Raw genomic sequence first — 22563 nt, 5'->3', positions numbered from 1 at the left:
GACACTCATTCATTCAGAATCTCTGCTGCTTTGAAATTCAATTTTCTGATCTGCTTTTTCTCCATGCTATAATGCCCATATAACTACATTTTCCGTTTCGGAATCATAAATAATTTCTTAATGTTTCTCTCAAGATGCTTCTGAAGTTGGACTTTATTTTTTTCCGTACATAACGCAATGCACTTTTCATCCAATCACATCGCGCCATGCAAATCAGCATACTAATTTTGTACCGTTTTGCTCAGCGTAGTCGGTAAGTCTCGATCACTCGTCTCTGCGCTTTAAACCAGCACCGCGCAAACGGATGCAAGCGCGCACACATCATCTGTGTATTACTGAGGATCCTTCAGCAGCACAGGGCACTCAAGAATCAGCCTATGTGCAAAACAAAAGTTATTAAATATTGGTAAAAATGGTGCTTTGGTAATGTCAACCTAGAAAATTTTGCATTGTCCATTAATGGCTCTGTGTATGTATTAATAACATGCATTTTTAAAAGAATTTTAAAAAATGGAGGTAGAACATTGGAAGAGACTGTTGGAGTGTTTAAATGGCACTTTGAACGGGAGTCTGGACCTGAGCGACAATAACGACACGTGCGCAGAAGAGCGCTTTATTTCCCCAGAGCAACCTGCACGAGCTAAAGGTAAGATGCACTATACACAGCCTATAATACCAAATCCCTAATGTTTTTCTAATAAGGTAAAGAAAAAACGCATTCTATTGCCATTGGATAGACACAAGATGTTCATATTGGTTTCTCTTTTAAGCACAGGCAAAGCATTTTGAATAATTTACATGCTTCTAAGCATTTTTTTATGTTCCTGTGCTGATGTGCTACTATTGTGCTGAACTATTCAAATGGCAGATGATCATGGGATAGCTGGATATGGAAAAACAGACTGAAACATGCAGATTTACTCATGCCCGGAAGAGATTTAAAATAAATATTAAAACAATAACAAAAAATCAAACAAACAAGCAAACAAACCACATAAATGGATCAATAGAGTGGTAAATTCTACACCTGATTTAGAAATGTACAGTATATATCTCTATGTCATGGCATCACGAGCAGCTGAAGAAATTTCAATCTTCAATCAATGTGATATTCTTTTGCGTGTCCATTGCAGATCAATCCAGTACTTGTATTTAATTTTACATATAAAATAATCAAAGAATAGGCTATATATTGCCTAGGGTTAATCTGTGTGTTTAGTATCGGGACTTTTTTTTTTGTATGATGTTAAATTTTGCTCTCGTCATATGCAGTCAAAGCCATTTAAATGCCCTCCCCTTGTTACTGTGTTCTGAAATATTCCAACACATTATATTTAGAGTGTATAAAGATATTGAAGAAGCTAATCAGTAAAGGATGATTTATCCACACAGTTTCACACACAACCATCCAGACAAACACACACTGGATGTCCACTCACCATCGGCTGAACAAATGTCAAAATCCACTGATTCTACTGTACATAGAAATTACTGAGATTTCCATTGATGCATTATGTGGATGGTGATAATAGGGTGGAAGATACTTCCATCGCTGTGATGGAAACCAGCAGATTAGTGTAATTATATTCTGGGGGAAAAACAACCAAGAGGTATAAATCTTTAAAATGCTGAAAAAGATTTTTTTTTTTTTTTTTTGCCACAAAAGCATAAGATGTTAAAGATGTTGTATCTGAAGACATTTATTTAGAAAGTAAAGGTGGCCTATGACTGCCTGGCTACCTAGCCTGTATTCACACCTCATGACCCAAAGTTCCCAGATGCACTGCAAATAAATATATTAAATAAATTAACGCAAAACATTTATGCCATTAACATCTATGTTAAATGACAGATCAGATAAAGAGTTGCTATGGAACATACTTAAGGCATGGTAAGAGAATGAGGGTAACATGTAATATTTACTTTTTTGTTTATTGGTTTACCTAATTATTGTACAATTATACATAATGTAATTGGTTAGATTGCAAAATCATAAACTATACTGGGATATAAGGTTATAATCAGTTATAACATCTGCAACGACTGGGACAGTTGGGGAAAAAGGTGTATACCTTTTATAGACAGGTATTTAGTCTTCCATTGGTTTGTTCTAAGCATGTCTAGGGTGCAGTCATATGGACAGTCTGGTAGCAGTGTGTATGACTTAATTTGCTGAAAACCTCTGAATACACTTAATGGCAGGAGGGAATTTTGGACAACTGGTCAATTTTAAATATAAATTTAAACAATCATTTTAAAATCAAATATGATTGGGGGAAAAGTCATATTTACAGTGTTTATAAGGATACATCAATATAAATCTTACTAAATTCTGCAAAAATGGTCCTGTACAAATTGCACCAGTAGCAATTACAGTGAATGAGAAGGTGTTCCCTAAAGTTCTGCAGGTGTAAAAAGCCGTCAGTTTTATAATATGCAGGTGCAAAGGCCTTGCAAATTTCCTAACACACATTCTGTTGACTGGTGATAGGAAAAGCAATCACTCAAAAAGTTGCAGGATGATCTGAAAACAGTAATAACAGTTAGTCAAAGAATAATAAGCTCTATTGTTTTACATCCAAACATAAAAAAAATCCTATTTTAAAATTAAAATTAAAAAGAAATGTGCATTATACTTTGGACTGGAGATGGGGGCATCATGATGTTTCTGCTGGGTCTGGGGCACTTAAAATGTCATTGAAAGAAACATGAATGAAAGAATTTACAGTACAATATGACAACCCCAAATTTGCACCCAAAATAAATCCTACTAAAATTGTTGGAAGATTTTAAAATTGCATTTAAATCAGTGGAAACTTTATTTGCCAAGAGCATTTTTGCCATAGATATCACAAAGCTGTAATTACCAACGGCAAATTTACTGATGATGTTTTTTTTTCCTTCGTTTTTTAAACCTACATTAATTTTTGCTTTTGAATGCATACTTTTTCCATCCTTTTTTCTAAGTACAAAGACAAAAGTCACTGTGTGGGTGGATTTGAATCAGATATACTGTATGCACTGAAAGTAATATTTCTGAATGCTTTGAGATGATAAATGGTGAGTACGACATCAGTTTGAAAACAAGGCAGTCTGCAGTGCCTCCAACCTGACAACAATCAGTGTGGACCTTTGCTACAGTATCGTCAGAAGCACAGCTGGTTTCGAGAATCACAGCTGCATGGACTCGGAAGAGGAAAACATATAATGGAAAACAAATGGGTGACTTTAGGATTGATGACCAAATGGCCTGGATATAACACAGTAACGGAGAACAATGTCTCCGAATGCAGGTGATTAAATACAGAGAACAGTTTGAAAAGTAGCTTCTACATTTTACTTTATCACTGAAAGTCAAATAATTCTATTGTTCAGATGTTTGATGAGACCATAAATTTGCTTGAGACATCGTCACAAAGGCAAGACGGGAATTTTCTAAGGTTGATTATTCAGTAAACCCAGTAAAGATCATGCCATTTTCTTTAGCATGTACTGTATATACTTGTATGATTGTATAAACCACTAGTAGTAGTTGGTACAACATTTTTATAGAAATCCAGGAACTTTTGAAACAAATTTGAAGGCACGTAGTTGCATAGGACGTCTTTGTATGCTGTAATATTAAAATTCTCCTTTATTATAACTAAGAGACCTAAACCTGTTCCAGCATGACAATGCCCCTGTGCACAAATCAAGGTCAACCCCAATGAACACATGATGTCAACCCCACACACAAGGCCACCTCACCCATTATCTAATGCTGAACTAATGCTCTTATGACTGAATGAACGCAAATAGCCACAGCTGTGTTCCAACATCTAGTGTAAAGTCCGAAAACAGTGGAAATTATTAAAACAACGGGAAGGGGTTTAAATCTGGAATTAGATGTTCAAAAGGTGTATACATAATACTGTATATCAACCTGACAGTTCTTTGGAAGGTTTGTTCACTGAAGACTGAAGGGAAGGAATTTGAAAATCCTGAATTTAAGCCCTGGTGAGCTAGAAAGATGAAATGACCACTGAGAAAGGAGCCAATGAGGAAAGGGAGTCTCACAATGAGAAATTATATAATTGCCTTCTGAAGAAATGTTAGAGTGCCATTCAGAATGTGCCCCATACAGGCTCATACATATCATGACTGAAATTTAGGAGCTAGAGGAACAGAGGAAATCATAACAGCCACTACATGAATAAATCCCTATTCAGTCATGTTGAGATTATTTATGTATAATCTCTTCGATCAGTATAGCTGACGTGCCATTTGTGTTTTTTTCTGCATTAACTGATTCATTTCTTTCAGTTTTTCCTTTTCAAGGTCAGATTATTACCCTCATTTTGGTTCACCATAATAAATATTGTTATTTAATGGGAGATATATAGTAAAATTACTGAATATTGGGCAAACATATTAAACATAATTAATGGATAAAAAAGAAATTTAGATTAAAATAAAAATTAACGTAAGAAAAATTACTTGGAAAATATGTCAAAAAATCTGACAAAACCACAGAATCGAAGCAATGATTAATGAAGCATGACTTTATATACATGTAAGGAAATGTTTATACACGGATTACATAAGACTGAGATTATCATAAAATATAGAGCATTTATGCCGAGATCAACACATTACACTACACATTTCCCATCAGCCACTACACGCTACCGAGCCACGTCAGATGACTATTTGCCACCATGTCACATCTTGCACCCCGGTTTTTTGTCTAGCTGCTGTTTTACATTGTTGGTTGTTGTCATGTTGCACTCTATAACTCATGTACTTGTCATGAACTTCACATACTATCTTCACACCATAGTTCATTGTTTTAGTTTAACTAATGCCGTGCTGTCTGTATCTTAATATCAATTATTATTTACTCTATATCGAATTTTGTGGAAGAATAAGAGGCATATAAGAGATTTTTAGCTGACCTTGTCTTTAAACATTTTAATGGAATGAATGATTGATAGACTCATTTTCTATCCCATAGACATTTTCACATTTTCTTGGTAGAAGTACTCAATCACTCTTCTCCTCTCTCTCTCTCTCTCTCTCTCTCTCTCTCTCTCTCTCTCTCTCTCTCTCTCTCTCTCACACACACACACACACACACACACACACACACACACACACACACACACACACACACACACACACACACACACACACACACACACACACATAATGCCACAGTCACTTCGGCACAGTGAAATGTTTGTTTCAACTAAATCAAGGGACTGTAAGCACATTTGTTTTTGTGACTCAATAATGTTTTTCATTCATAGTCAGTATAAATCTCTTCCAGATAATTGTATTTGTTATTACAGTCTGTTGTGAATGTAATATTATTGTGAATGACTTATTACTTGTCCAAACAGAACCTGCTTCATTCTTACACTGAAAAACGTGCCGTCTAAATTTTGCATGGAAACTACATTTGGCCCTGAAATAATCACATTATGTATTAGTGTTTGGATTTCATATTTCAGCATCTGTCAATTCTTAAACCACACAAATAAAGGACTTTGCAGACTTCTGTAGACTCTTCATTAATCAATGCTTTGTTAGTTTCTGAGCAGGCTCAGTTCATTCATTCATTTATTTGTAAATTTCATGTCTATCTTTTATAAAAAGATGCTTCATCACTTAGTACACATTTCCATACCATGTGGACAACAGTTAACAAGATTCCTCAGGAAACATTACAGTTTGTTGCTCTTCCGTTGTTGCATTAATTCTAAACTAATTACAAATGGTAACCTAAGGGAGTTTGTGGAAGTTGGATGCTTGAATAAACACGATGATGATGATAATGGATCTAGGTCTAATCATTATCACAGAGTCACGAGAGAAAACATTCCAGATAACCAGCCTATTTAAATAACTCATGAATGCTTCCATGTGCAAATAAAAACAGTTTTATTCCAGGTTAAATTTTCATGGGCTTACTTTTATTGTTTTCTGAGCCAGTAATCATGTTAACTTGATTTTGTTGCATTAATTAGCTCAGGATTCAATAAGCTCAGGATATAATAATTACCATAATTATTCTTGAAACTCATGTCAGTAAGTAACACTCTGTATGAAAGTTTCCTTAACTAGCATTTTTATCATAAACGTGGCATTGGATCATATTGGTTCATGTGGACTTTTTTTTTTTTAACTGAATAAAATATGTATAGTATACAGTCTTAGTATACTTATACTTAGTATACAGTCCAGATAATCCTCACTGATCTGGGGTTCACAAAGCTAATATGTTCAGGGATCCTCTAAAGGAACAGTACAGAACAGCACATCTTACTGGCTTTGATTGAAATGGCACAATATTTGATTAACAGGGAGCATATTTTCTCCATCCCTTTCTTTCCTTACATCTGTGACTCTATTATATTTAATTTCCATATTCCCAAACAAAACTGTTTGCAGAAAGAATCTAAGCAGAAAGAGATATTTCAGTGATATGTTTTCATAAATCAGAAGCCTCCACTACTCGTTCTGCAAGAACACATTATATATACAACCACAATCTATTATAGAGTTCATCAAATGCACCAAATTCCCCAGGGTTCACCTAGTACCAGAACCTTTCTTGATCCAAAGCCAAGAAAGCCCAGGATCATCTCGACTGTCCGTGTAGGCTGAGAAAAGCTCATCTCCACCTATCAACAGTAGTTGCATTGTTGCCTCGAATCGCATGGAGTTTGCAATGGATAGTGAGGACAGCTGAGAAGATCATCTCTCTTTCCGCCATTATAGACATCTGTAAAGCCACTAGCATTGTATATGACCACTTCTGACTCTCCTTCCATCTGGCAGTTTCCTACCACAAGCAATCAGACACCTCAATACCAGAGCTTGGGCTGTGTTGTTTACACACATGCGCTATACAGTATGTAGTCTTTTGTAGGTCTTATTTATTTATGTGGTTCTGTGTTGATTCGTGTAGTTGTTTATATTTTTGTGTAGCACCAAGGTCCCGGAGAAGCATTGTCTCATTTCACTGCGTACTCTACCAGCTGTATAAAGTAAATTAACTTGATTTGATGATGGAAAAATGTCAAATGGAAAGTTTCCAGAACAGTATGTTACTTTGCCTTTGCACACTTTAATAACTTTTTACTAATCTCATCTTTCTTCTGTAGAAGGGTTAGTATCTGATAATAGTGCTACAGACTGCATCATAATATTGAAGGCTTCTCTTGTGTCTGTAACAGATGACAAACAGCAAAGCGAGACAGGGAAAAGGGAATAAGATCTTATAACAAAGAACTCAATAAATTCAATCTCAGAGCAGATTGTTCAAGGAACAGTTGTAAGGTACACTGACTTCAGGACCACGATTCTGAAATTTCTATATATTCAGTTGTTTTTAAACAATTTAACTTTGTATTGGTAAATTACATGGCTTTCAAGACATCCGTTGTAGCTTGTAATCGTGATGTTTGCCAGTGATGTTCAGACTTGGAGTAAAAGCACATTTCATCATGTATCACAGCTGGATTCGATTTACGAATACTTCCTCAGGCACAAAAGAAAACTTTATTAATGTATTACAGAAATGCTTTAAAATTATGTCTTTATCTTTGTATATGATACAAATGCATACCAGTTTCTTAGAAAGTGCAGCCATATAATGTGAGGTACAATGGAAATAAAAAGTTTACACACCCCTCTTAACATAGCAGGCTTTGATCACATTATGATGCATAAAAATTGTTCTTGATGCTCATTTTGCTCTGTTTGTTTGTGGTGCATACGATAGTCCATCTAATGTTTTGAAAATTCTTTTTTCTGCCTCTCCTGATCGATAAATTTCACCAGTAAGATTGTGTACATGCTTTGTAAGCTCTTTGTGGACCAGGGCTTCAGCAGTAAGATGACACCAACAGGATGTGTCCTTTATTTTTTATAACTTCTAACAAACGGTTTCGATAAGTGCTGACAGGCTTCTTACACCTCTCGATTGGAATCTTTGCCCATTCTTCACATGCAAAATTCTGTAACTCAGTGATGTTTGATGGCTTCTGTGCTGCAACTGCCTTCTTCAAATCCCACCAAAGATTTTCAATTGGATTTAAATCTGGTGACTGAGAAGGCCACTCCAGGATGCTCCAGCATCTTTTCCCCAACCGAGAATTAGTTGATTTGGAGGTGTGCTTGGGATCATTGTCTTGCTGGAAGATCCAAAGATCCAATGATCACCAAGGTATAATTTGTCAAAAGAGGGCATCACGTTCTTCTTTAAAATGATCTGATATTTCTGGGATATATATATATATACATGTAATTTTTATATATTTATATATTTTTCCCCCACTTATTTTTTTCCCTTAAATGTTCCTGATTGATTTTTTTACATTGTAATTTCACATTGAGGGGGGAAAAGTTCTGACATGATTAATCTTGGTTTCATTTTCTATTTCTATAGACAATATCCAATTTAAAGCCAGGCAATAGCAAAATACTGATTCATTTAAAAGCCAACACATTCACGTATTCCTGTAAAGATGTCCTGGATTGATTGCAATAACTCAGTGAGTCACTCGTATCCCATAATCCTCCCTACCCAAATTGATTAACACAGCCTTCTGCAGTCACATATATCAATAGTCAAATATTGCTATAATCAAGGCTACTCTGCCAGGAGAAACTAAAATCAGATCAACTCGGCAAAAATATTCCTATCAAAATACACAAAAGCATTTAAGAATTACAATATTATAATTATTATATTCATAAATGTAAGCTTAGTGTATTTCAGTTTAAATAAAAGAGTTGTAATTTTTCTTTTCATAATTCTTATCAAGCCCTCAACACCTTATAACGAATTGCTCAACCGTAATAGTTCAAGCTTTTGAAGCTTGTGATCTAATTCCTCAATCAGTAATCTATAAATGACTATAAATGTATTTCCATCGAAAGATTTGAACAGATCCTTATCTTATACGAACCTCAATTTAATCTCACGAAATAAAGTTTTTACACCTACTCCATTTAAGTACTGATTTTTTAGCTTTCTGCTAACACAATGCTAACCTTTAGTATTCTGTTTAAATTTTATTGTCGTGCCGTAGCTGTAGTTTAAAGTGCTGGCTCCTCCCACGGCTACTAATTAGTGGCTGCATTTACTCATACATCAAAGCTAATTACACTGGGATTAAGAACCGGAGGGAAACGAATGATTATGGTATGCAACTCGCTACGATGCCTAAGCTCTAATTAAGCACTGCTTTACATACACAGAAGAACATAACCACTAAAATGGAACATAGAATAACATTAATAACATCTTCAGTTGAGAACATATGGCAGTTAAGTTCCCAGGTGTGAAACAATATGCAAAATTAATATTCACACCGTTTAACATAAAACATTTTTAATGTTTATATTTACATAGAAATATAAACTGTTACATTAGACTGGAGTTGCATACATAAATGGTGATGTAATGAAATGAAATAACTAATAATGAAAATACTAATACTACCACAACCACAATATGGCCTTTCAATCTTCTATACTTTGTGTGGTGTTTTGTTATGTTCTGTGTAAAAATGACTGACTTGTCAACGAATTTCTAAATCAGAGATGATTTATATGTAAATATTGAGCAAAGGATTTCAGTGTCTCAAGGAAATAATGAGTCAGTTTTAAATCCTGTAAGTGCTACTATGTTATATTGCACACGGAAATGATTTGAAAGACTTTATTTATTATAGCATCCGGCAACAGATCACTGCTTCTGAGAGCTGAGAGCTTCTGGCTTTAACCTGCATTTATTGATTTTGAAATGCTCTACAGGAAGTAGAAAGTCCCGAATGCAGGACTATAAATGAAAAAAAAAACAAAACAAAAAAACACAATTAACTTTAGGAACGGAGCTTTTGTTGGTATAAAAATGAACTGCTTTTTTGTTACTCATAGGAGATCCAACCAACTTGCGTATTTATTACTGCCATCTGATTTATTTCAGAAATGGACTCCGTGCGGATTCTGCTGTACTCTCTGATTTTCCTGCTTAGTGTCTTTGGCAACCTGCTCATCATTGTGGTTTTGGTGGTGAATAAGCGAATGCGGACGGTCACCAACTCCTTCCTTCTCTCTCTGGCTGTCAGTGACCTGATGATGGCTGTGTTTTGCATGCCCTTCACCTTCATCCCAAATCTGCTGGAGGACTTCATCTTTGGAGCTGCCATGTGCAAGATCGTGGCATATCTCATGGGTATATGCAGTCATCTTATACTAGCCACTGATTCACTTGTTTTTTTATAAGCAGTGAGGAACAAGGTAGAACAATGAGATTTTTGGCAGTGAAAAATCAACCATGATGAAATATGTGTACTAGTTATATGGGTTTCTTCACATATCAAAATCGCACAGCAATAATAAGAAACAAGATATTTAGAAACATACTATTTCATAAGGAAGAAAATCATCCCATTATTACAGTCCTAGATGGTCTTTGAAGTTGGTTCTACCCAGTGTGGACTTTTTTTATTGTATGCTTAGTGATACAGAGCAACATGAATTACACAGTAAATCAAATCCTCTCTCTCTCTCTCTCTCTCTCTCTCTCTCTCTCTCTCTCTCTCTCTCTCTCTCTCTCTCTCTCTCTCTCTCTCTCTGTCTCTCTCTCTCTCTCTCTCACACACACACACACACACACACACACACACACACACACACACACACACACACACACACACACACACACACACACACACACACACACACACACACACACACACACACACACACACACACACACACACACACACACACACCTGCACACTATTTTTCAGAGGAAAAACAGGACAAGGGATATATACAACATACATTAATATGTCCTGGCTCAAAGTGCATACTGTATCAGAGTAAAAGCCTTGAACATAAATGCTCAGTAAATCAGAGCATTTGAAAGAATCATAAAATACCGATAGCGCATGAAATTTCCGTCTTAGTGTCTTTGTGTCTTTAAGTTCCTCAAGGTAAATTGTTCAATTAAATTTGCAATGAATGCTAAATGGTCATAAAATGCTAAATGAAATGACAGACTTGAATTAATTAGTTTTATTTAGTCCTTTGATATTAAACTCCACACAAACTAAAGTGGTAGTGTGATTGTGTGCTAATGTGAATGAGTCATCAGTGAATCAAGTACTTAAACATCTGAGTAACCTGAAATCCATGCAAATGATGTGCTTCCTCTTTGAAATGTCAATCTGTTGCTGTCTCCCACAGGGATTTCTGTCAGCATATCTACCTTCAGTCTTGTGGCCATAGCAATCGAGAGATACAGTGCGATCTGTAATCCTCTGAAGTCACGGGCCTGGCAGACGCGCTCCCATGCATACAAGGTTATCACTATGACTTGGGCTCTGTCTTTCCTTCTCATGACCCCATACCCAATCTTCTCCTCACTTGTAAGCTACACCAAAGCTAACAACATCACCGCACATATGTGCCGCCATGATTGGCCCAAAGACCAGGTGAAGCAGGCTTGGTGAGTCATTTCACTGTGTGGTATTTCAACTTATGTAAATGAATAAAATTTTCATAAATTTGATGAAGTTATGAGTTCTCTAACTAGTAAGAATGACTCCTCAAGTCTTAATTACAAGTGGGAAACTTTTGATACCCAAGTTTCAGGATGTGAGGAATTCTACACTTTTGATATATTGGAATAGAGTATAGTTTCTGTTCTGTGTTTGTGTTTGTTCATTTTTCTAAATGCAGCTCATTTTTTAATGCTTGTTGTTTTGTTCCTATTCATTTATTTAGAACAGTAAGCATTCTATGCATGTTGTACATTTTTACATCAGGAAAGTAGCATGTATGTGAACAAACTTCTATTATCCTCAACAATCTAGCTAACGAAGTATACGTGTTATGAAGTGAATATACAGTAAAAGAAAAGAAAAAAGAACTATGTACAGTAAGAATGAACCTGGCATCATCTGTGTTTCATGTTCTTTCTGACCACAAATCATGTGAACACAAAATACTCGTAATTATCCTTTCAGGAGTGGGAAGTAGGATCATTCTGTCAGCACATGAAGGCAGCATAAAGAATAATTAGAGCTCTCCATGAATTTTGCAACAAAGTCTGGATGAAGAATGAAATCAGGCTTGCCAGAAAACCTCTATTTCAAATCTATTCTATTTTTACCTTTAAAAGAGCATTATATATTGGGCAAGATTGGCCTAGATGATGTTCAACAACATGAAAACTTTTATTTACTCCTTGAGCCTTCCCAGCCACTCTACACAAACCCCTACTGTACAATCGGATATTTCATCTAGACTTAGCAAAATAACTAGAACTAACTTTAGCAAGGATTCTCAGGACATTAATGAACTCTCATGAGCTTTTAAGCTCCGGGTTAGCATCCTTAGATGCATGAGAGTTAATCAGCATTATTTACATTTCTGTGAATGTGTTTCCTCCAAAGCATTGCCTCGCATGACTCTCTAAGTGAGTAAAAATATATCTACTGCATTTGATTCAAAGCTTTATACAGAGTGTTCTGTTGTGAATTTTGCATCCTGTTTTATCCTTTTCATAAGAACCTACACATTGGACATATATAAGACTTACTAAACCGTTTATCCATTTCAATAGAAAAAAAATAAAAAAATCACTATACTCCAACAATGATAAGTTTTCTTGATAAGGGAAAAGATGTAGGAAGGTGATCGAGGAAAATGAAAGAATGATGTGTTTTATACTTCAGTTTGCTCCATATGTTTTTAATGAGCTTAGGGCAGAATCCAAATGTTTTAGTGTTCTGTGAGGTTTTTATTGGAGCGTCTGGATTGAAAATGAATTGGACCATTCTTGGCAGAAGATGATAGAACTTTAGCCTTTCAGCAGAGCGAGATTTTTCTCTAAACTTTTCCAGGACTTGACATAATGCCATATATATGAATATGTCCAGAACCATGAACAAAACAACCCTTTAACTCTTGTTGGAATTGTGTTTTTGTCTATATCACTGTTACTTCTTTTAATCCACATGTATTTTCAGATGTGTAAATATTTGTACCCCTTTGTTTACTCATTTCTAGAAGATACAGATAAATGCAAAAGAAACTGAACATACTTCATTTGTTTTCTTTCATTTTATATTTGATTGCCATTCTAAAAGGTGCTGAGCCACTTATACAGTACTATTATACAGTCTACAGTATGTCTAGGCAGTGTGACCTTAAACCTTAAAGAATGTAACCCAAACTCAGATGAGTGTGTAAAAGAAATGTACGTTTATATGCATTTAACATCTGTATTTTTGGTTGTGTGAAAGTTTCACAAAAGAACCAAATGCAAATGGAGACACATTTCAGATTTATTTTACTGAAAGTTCTGCACTAATGCTTCTCTGGATTCGATCATCTTCCAGGTGCATCCTGTTGCTGCTTATTCTCTTTGTTATACCTGGAGTGGTGATGACCATTGCTTATGGGCTCATCTCTCGAGAGCTTTATTGCGGAATACAGTTTGAGATGGCGCAGAAGAAAAGCCATAGTGGTGAGACCCGCTTCTTCAATTTCAACCTTCACATATGTTTTTATGTTTTAATGAGCAGAAGCTAATGGCATGGAAACTTTGGACTGTTTTTCAATTCATATTTATTTAGTTCTTCAGTACATATTGCCTAATGTACTGCACAGATGAATTCAGTTATATTCAGTACATATGGAAATGTGAATGTTTGCAAAGTATCAGGTATCACAATAGAATCATAATTGAACTGAATTTCCATAAACTCTCTCCACCGATGTTTTTGAACTGCTGCAGCATTAGTAGTTGCTGGTTTGCCTAGATTGTGCCTACAGTAATAAAGTAGATAAATCAGTGCAGTTCAGTTAAAGTTATAAATAAACCTCAATTTCCTTTTGACTCATTTAATCCATCTTCTAAAATTACTCAACCATATCCTGAGCCACTGGCTTACTTTTTAATGTCCAATTACCAATTAAGTGGATTCCCTGAATGTCATTTTCTTTTGACATGTTTGCTAATATTACTTAGTGAGAGTGTATGGTACATTTGGATATAAAATATTATTAGTGGGTATTTTCTGAATCTGTTATTTAAGAGAGTGAAATACTGAAACAGATTGCTTCTGCTTCAGAAAGAATGAGCTTGACTTCTTAAAACAAACTTTAGTCTTTAGATATTGTACAATATATAGTTGTTTTACTGTTGAAATATTGTAGTTTGTTAGTATACAGTATGTCTTGCAGAAACACTGTTTAATTCCTCATTATTTTACCTTCCCCAGGAACGAGGAATGGTGCAACTGCCACCTTCTCATCTGGCATTGATCATGGTGATGGCTGCTACATTCAGGTATTGAAGCGCCCTTGCTCCATGGAGATGTCCACTCTGACCCTGGCTGCCTCTGCCAAGGTGGACCGTCCTCGCAGCAACGCCTCTGAGACCAAGCTTATGGCCAAAAGGCGTGTGATCCGCATGCTGATTGTCATTGTAACCATGTTCTTCATCTGCTGGATGCCCCTGTACTCTGTTAATACCTGGAAGGCATTCCATCCACCTTCTGCCCACAGGGTTCTCTCTGGAGCCCCAATCTCTTTCATTCACCTCCTGTCCTACACTTCAGCCTGCGTCAATCCCATGATCTACTGCTTCATGAACAAGCGGTTCCGCAAGGCTCTGATAACTACTTTCTCCTGCTGCTGCCACTCATGCCGGCCACGGAGCTTCAGTGAGGGAGATGATGATGTCACTGCCACTGGGGCATCTGTTTCGAAGTTTAACTACACCACCATCAGCACAATGGGGCCATGCTAATTTCCAGCAAATAAGGGAGGTGGCTTGATCTTACCCTTCTACCTAAGATAGACGGAGACAGGGATGGAGACGGTTCAGTGGATGATCATTGCCTTGGACTGGTTGAAGACTAAATGGTAAATGTCTTGCCTTAAGTGGAATAAACCTAAGGTTGGCTTTGCAGTATTTGAGAATGTGCTGCTGTGACAAGTTAATTCTGTAGTATTAACAATAATATCAGCATGCTAATCCATCACTTATTGTTGTTTTGCAATTTTTGATTGAATATACTATTGAATATGTATAATATGCTTATTGTTACCTGTATTTTATTATACTTACAGTAACCTAATGCTGTTTTTAAGGACCTACTGTATTGTGTTGTGGAGATGTTTTGTTCCTTTTAGCAGTAGGTGGGATAAATAATTGATTTTGATTTAAAACAAATATACAGATGTGTAACATAGTAAAGTAAATACGTTCTTCTTGAGTGGAGAAATATGAAGAGTGGAAATATTTCTAGACCAGCGTACTGTGTGGTAGTTACAATTATAAACCTGCCATGTAGTATGTAGACAAGACATCTTTATACTAGTAGACATGTATAAAAAATACTGAGCAGACCCACATGGATGGAATTGATTTTGCATCAAGATAATAAGAGGAAAAGATCTACATGACTTTGAAATTGGTTTCATTATTGGGGCTCACAGGGCAGGAGATTTAGTAACAAAGATTGTCTTAATAGCAACACGGATTAAGTGACATCTGCATTTAGATCTATGGAACAAATTCTGATGTAAAGGTTGGAAACAAATATGATTATGAAATATTACAGATACATACTTGTTAATTATGTGACTAGTTGTCAGTTGTACAATAATAGAAAATGAAACAAAAACACCACAGTACAGCTTTAATTGCAACTGCAACTAATTTTGGAAAGAATAATACGATCATACTATATTTTCTTGCTTTTCTTTGATTGCACTCACTGGTTGGGGTTTTCCTTCATGCACACACTCTTACTGGTGGAGATTCCTCTATGCTGCCAGTGACCTTGTGCTATGAATTTCTGGGTCAGGTGGACTTTATGATGCTTGAAAGCCCACAGGACGATTTATGGCTGTTTTTGTGTGTTTTGTGTGTATCTTTGCATTATTTTTTTATTTTTGTTATTTTTCGCAAGCTGTCCACACACACACACACACACACACACACACACACACACACACACACACACACACACACACACACACACACACACCACACACACACACACACACACACACACACACACACACACACACACACACACACACACACACACACACACACACACACACACACACAAACACACACACAAACACACAAACCAACCAAGCTCTTAAAGGCATGCCAAAACAAAACTAATTAAAGGACATTGTTCCTAGTTGCTGAGATGTTGACCATGAGTCAATGTAGCATGTCCTCTATTATATAAAGATTCCTTTAGTCAATATGTTTCTCACTCACCCACATACTTAGCACTCCAGGCACTTATACAAGGTCTTTCCAAGGACTGTGTCTGACAATGTACTGATAAATGAAGTCAGGTTCTCACTATAATTTATACCATGGTTTCTAATAAAAGTAAAAAAAAAAAGAATGGATCAGAATCTACCAGATTAGTGTTGTTTACAGTCACCTCTCTTACTAACCCACCCTTAATTTTCCACTCATCCTCTAGCTTTGTTTATTTTCCTTCATTTGAAACAATTCGCTAATCAATGAGCATCTGCTGTCTGGGTCTGTTTTATACTGAACAGTGGAAACAACACATCCAGAAAAAGTTTCCTAGGCCCCAGTCTCTGATTATAGCTAATAAAATTAGAAAAGACCTCTGTTTTTAAAGCTTACTCACTATCATCTCAGTCTGGTCTGGAAAATAAGATCAGCTTAAACAAAGTTTCCAGAATAGGATCAAAATGTTGACATTTCCATTTCATTCCAAACTGCCTTCAGCTTTATCAAGGGTATTCTTTTTTAGACATGTTTAAATACTCAGTCACACCTGGAATGACTTCACCCGATGTTTGACAGCAACACTCACCCAATGCTGAGCATGATGTCATCCTACAATTTGTAACAAAGCGGTGAGTGATAGGCAAGTGGTGATTAATGTGCTTGTAGCTACATGTTCAAATTTTATTGTAGTTCACTGAAGTCTGAGTGGATTCATGCATGTATAACATGTAGAAATACAATACAATATAGTTCTTGTGATGTTGTGGAAAACTTAAAAATGAAATTTCACACTGTGGTTTTCAGAATTCTGTTTCAGCTCTTATGGAAACCACTTCATTGTCATTTAATAGCATGTCTCTGATCAAAATATAGATAAAATTACATTTCAATTTGTTAATCAAATGTAACCACATGCAAAGAGCACCTGCCCTATAATTCTATAATTCTTCTAAACACTATGTTTGGAAATTCAAATATTCAAATGTTTCTGTCTGAAAGATGCTGAATCTGCATCACTCTCATTCACAACTTTAATTTGTGACTAAACCTATTAAAATATTGATTCATCACAGTTTTTTAGAAGATCTCGGTAGTGAGACATTGGTTTAGCAGCTTGTACGAGGATAAATGTGTCTTAAGATGGCCTCTTGCTCTCCCGTGATTAAGCAAGTACATAACAAAGCTAGTGAATATTGGAAAAGTTGGCAGAAACCTCTGCAAACCTCTAGAATATAGGTTTCCAGATACTTCCATTCAATTTTATTTCTGTTTACTCATTTATAGACCTCAGTGGCCAAACATCTGTTCCACTGATCACAAGAAACCAGAAAGCATGTTATCTAACAGGACAATGATCAACTTAAATATGAGTTTAATTAATAAAGAATATTCTGATCATTGCTGCATTACAACCTCATATTTTTATAGGTTTTTGTGTTAATTTCTCTTGTCAGAGTTTTACCGGGTAAATAAGATGATAACAAAATAAAAACAAACGAGATCTGTTTATTATTAAAATAGACATTGATGTTTTAGACACTGATGGTTTGGAGGTGGTACCATTTTAGTACATTAGTTCACATAAAATAATCCCAATTAGCTAGTAGTTCTGTAGCAACAATGAAAAACTCAGTCATTACCGCTTTGGTGAAAAGAAACAAAATTGACTAATAAACCAGTATTTCTCTGTAGCTATGTAGCTGTAGGATCTCAAGTATTAATAGAGACTTAATTATTTCATGTTCCTTCATAGTCCATGCATTTTAGCCTCTCAACTTGTTGTACAATGTTGTACAATGTTGTAAAATCTCTTTTATTACATATTGTGTTATTTTGGGGGAAACTGCATTTTATTGATGGTGTTAATGTTTAACAGAATAGAATATGATTAAGATGAAAAAACAAGATTAAATTGTTTTAATAATGTGATTTAACTTAACCAGGTTACGCTGACCATTGTGGACAATGTAAAATGTTAATGATTGTATTTGTAATTGTTTACCAACGCTTTCTCAAATATTCCAATATATACTACATAAGAAGAAAAAGTTTCTCTCTGCGTTCATGTGTTTAGTCGTGTGAGAGAAGAAACCGCTTTAATATGTGTTGTAAATTTAGATATTTAACAACAACATTCATTGGAATCTTATATTAAGATAATGTTTTGATGTAAAATTCTGCATCAGAGCAGACACCGAGACACTGAGAGAATGGGTTATGATCTAGAAGATCAGACACTATGTGTTGTGTGAGCACTGACAATGGTCAGGATTGATGAAAGCTAATGGCAGACCAAAAAGAAAGGAGAAATTGTTAGTGCAGGGTGCAGAGTTTGTGTGTGTAATCTTGGTTGGAGATGATTACTTGACTATTGTCAATTGTTATGTGTCTTGATGTTATGTTCGTGTATTCCTGTGTAAGTTTTATTAAATAAATAAATAAACAAACAAACAAATAAATAAAGGATGTATTTCCTCACATGGCTGGTAGCTGTTACAGTTCCTGAAGAGTAAAATTGTTTTATATTATAAGTAGATGCATCAATTATGTTTCAGGCCTTAGATGTACGAGTCTGTCATCATGTGTTAAATATAATTTATTACTTTAAAAACTACAAATGTAGTATGGTTATATGTCTTAACCCAAAACACCAGAATTTATTTCAGAAATATTCTAAAAGTTTTGCATATTCTGACAAACAACTGGTTTTTATTTAAGCACTATTTTGTGTGAGAAAATGACACTTATTTACCCACATAATAAGATCTGACTGTGACTGTATAATATTGTGGTTTATTCAGGTTTCTGTTTGATGGTGCTGGGCTCTTACGAAACAAAGTAGTAGAAAAGACAGTAGTTTTTTGATATTAGAAAGTTATTTTTTTCAAAATTTCAAGCAAATAGCAAAACTGCAGCCATTAGCCTACAACCATTAAGGAAAATAAGAGTGACTTCATGGATTGATCAAGATGACACTGAGGAGAACTTTACTCAGGATTTAATTGCCAGTTTATGTTTTACTCACTCGTGTGGTTAAGCTTTGGCTTATGTATACAAATGCACACATACACACATAACAAATACTTATATTTTTAGTAAGTAACATAAATTATAAGGATTTGAGGGAGATGCTTAAGCAAATGCATCATGTATCTGTATCTAAAGTGAATTTTAAAGAGACTTTCATCACACAAATAAATATCAAAATAGTTTTAATAAACTATTAACAAACTAGGAAGAGGAGGTGAAAACAATACGAGAATGTACGAAGACACGACAGGATATGTGTTTGAGTGTGTGTGTGTGTGTGTGTGTGTGTGTGTGTGTGTGTGTGTGTGTGTGTGTGTGTGTGTGTGTGTGTGTGTGTGTGTGTTTTCTCTTTTTTTTTTCATACCGATTGGGAACAGTAGTCCATAACCCCAATTTTACAGATATATAGCAGAACTGTGCCTCTCACACTCTTCTCAATTTGCTGGTGTAATCTACACTGGTGACACTAGAGATAGCAGCATTTGCAATTTCTGAATCTGTATACAATATGATGAAGTCCAGATGGGACCAGTGCCTCGGTCTTTTGTGATGTTATGTGCCAATGAGCAGAATCAGAATCACTTTATTTGGGAACGGTGCTAGACATATCATCTTAAGAAAATATAATATGCAATAATCCAAGGTGATAACAAAAACAACAAGAAATAAACTGTACATAGCTGCATGGAGCACAATAAAACATAATACTGTATATTCACAAAAGTCCACATTGAGTGCTATCAGTTCTGCTTATTTCTTATAAATGGCCTGTAGAGAAAAGTGAAGTGTCAAGTGAAAAGAGTGTGAAGAAATAATTGTCATAGTACTGATATTTACCCGAGGGGAGATTCTGAACTGGATTGTTCCCTGGGTGTATGGGGCCATGGTGATTTTCTCAGCTTGCTTGTTAGCCCTGATGTCATGCCAATCATATCGAGAGCTGTTGCTGATAAGTTAGCCTTTCTGTAGTGCGTACAGTATGGTTGACTCTTTCTGCAGAAACCTGTAAAGCTGAAGCAGACAAGTTTAAGAACTACTCGATGGGGGAGCTGAAGAACTGAGACAGGACTGCTTAAGAGATATTGAGTTCTCTTGTGTAGAAAAAAAACCCTCACTGAAGAGATATTTCTGATTATGGTTATGATGTTTATTTCCTGTTCGAGATCTTTGCAGATGTTGGTGCCTAGGAATTTGAACAACTCTTTAGACTTTACTCACTGCACAGTGGATGAGTTTCAGGAGGAGATAGAGAGGTGGGTTCTTATCACTAACCTTCACGGAAGTCTCTTGTCTAATGAGCTCCAGGTTGTTATCAGTACACCCTGATCACAGACAGGGCACTTCTCTCCTGTTGACAGGCTCAGCATTGTGTCTAATGGGGCCTAATAGGGTTGTGATGTCTGCAAATTTTATCAGTTTGATGGAACAATCACTGGATGACAATAGAGGTGAGGTTACACTCAATGCACCATCAGCACTCTAGGCTATGTAGCCTTGAGTGCTGATGGTGCCTTGAGTGTTAGGGTCTCAGCTACACAAATAAATTCCTGTCTGATAGGAAGTCAGATGCAGTGCTCCACATAAAACAGCAAATACAATTGGTATAGTGTTATATGTTATTTAATTAATAAAAAACCTTCTAAAACGGGTGTAGACGCTTATCCTCATGTTTATGTCTAACAGAAGATAAAACTGAAATCAACACGAGAGAAATCTCAGTCCTCATAGCGGAGATTGTTACAGCAGACAGAATCGTATTGCAAAATTAGAACTCATGCTGATGTTGGAAACATCATACTGTATGAAAAAAACTCAGGGGAAGGTCATGTGCTAATGGGAATCTGGGAGAATTTTATGAAGTGTGTCTATATACTATATAATATACTATATAGTAAATGGTAAATAAGTTCTGTATTTATCTCAGTAGAGTGTGTGTGTGTGTGTGTGTGTGTGTGTGTGTGTGTGTGTGTGTGTGTGTGTGTGTGTGTGTGTGTGTGTGTGTGTGTGTGTGTGTGTGTGTGTGAGTGTGTGTGTGTGTGTGTGTACAGTACATTTAACAACAAAAACATGGCTCCATTCTTTTATACACCAGACATGTCTCCTGAATACAGAAACATAACTGTGAGTATTTGCCACCTTACTGTCTGACTCCATTATTCTGTGTATCCTAATTCCCAACCCTTGTGGTACCTATATCTAAAAAATAACAATAAAACATGAATAACAATATAATGATGTTGAATTGTTTACTAGCAGTGAATATTTATCTTTTAATATAATATTTTATCACTTATTCTTGCAGTGCACTAAGTATAAAGGTCTGCCAGTATTATACCATAATTCATGCAATTACCTGCATATAGTGCTACTTTCATCTGTTGAGATCAGATCATACATAAAAACAGAGCCGCGAGATTATGTAGAAAAATTCTGTTTTCCATCATCTAATGTATTCTTTCATTGAAAAAGCCAAAAGCCAGCACTGATTCTTAAGCATTAATCAATTCAGCCGTAGTTCAAGTGCAAGTTCAAGTTCACTTTACTGTCATATGTTTCCAGAATACTGAGTGTAAGAGATACATCAAAATTCTTTTCCTGCAGTGGCCTGCCCTTACAGCTAGTAGCAAACAACAAATGAACAGAGACAACATACAACACAACAGCATTAGAAGAGAGCTCACATAAGTAAGAGAAACAAGTTGAGATTTCATGTAGAATGAATAGCATAAGATGCATTTTAAAACTAAATGTGCAAGTGTTTCAGTATACAAGTGTGACTGTAAACATCACTGAACTGTAAGAAAACAACGAATGAGTACTATGTATACAGTATCTTATGTGTGTTATATATACGACGAGAATTCTATTTCTAACTGCAGCATTTATGTGCCTTCCACAGTCAAGTCTGTTGTATACACATTTATACACAAGGTTAACTGTGACTCAGACACACAGTATGAGCTCAAAGGCAAACAGAAATACAGGAGGTACAGTAGGAGGTGAAAGAGTTTAAGCCCCAGTGCCAGTCTCTGATTCATACCGTTCTGTAAATGTATTCACTTACCACAGATTATCACTCTGTTGTTCAGATAACTAGCTAGGTATATCCATGTTTTGGATGGATGTGGATGACAGAAATAAAAAAAAAAGTAAGGAACAAAAAAAACATTTTAAAAGAAACGCTTGCTCATTGCAGATATTCTATTTAGTAACCCATTTATACCAGC

At 35.7% G+C, this 22563-nt stretch overlaps 1 protein-coding gene across 1 annotated transcript; it reads left to right on the top strand.

Moving 5' to 3' along the window:
* The first annotated feature begins 273 nt into the window (after positions 1-273).
* On the top strand, positions 274-16047 carry LOC113654216 (cholecystokinin receptor). Its single transcript, XM_027164229.2, has 5 exons — positions 274-646; positions 9980-10228; positions 11248-11509; positions 13407-13534; positions 14292-16047. The coding sequence occupies exons 1-5, from the start codon at positions 511-513 to the stop codon at positions 14819-14821; spliced, it is 1305 nt and encodes a 434-aa protein (XP_027020030.2). The 5' UTR covers positions 274-510; the 3' UTR covers positions 14822-16047.
* Positions 16048-22563: the final 6516 nt, after the last annotated feature.

Source organism: Tachysurus fulvidraco, chromosome 6, assembly GCF_022655615.1.
Source record: "Tachysurus fulvidraco isolate hzauxx_2018 chromosome 6, HZAU_PFXX_2.0, whole genome shotgun sequence".
Lineage (NCBI taxonomy): Eukaryota > Metazoa > Chordata > Actinopteri > Siluriformes > Bagridae > Tachysurus > Tachysurus fulvidraco.
The sequence above is the reverse complement of the archived record's forward strand: the minus strand, read 5'-3'. Positions and strand labels throughout refer to the sequence as shown.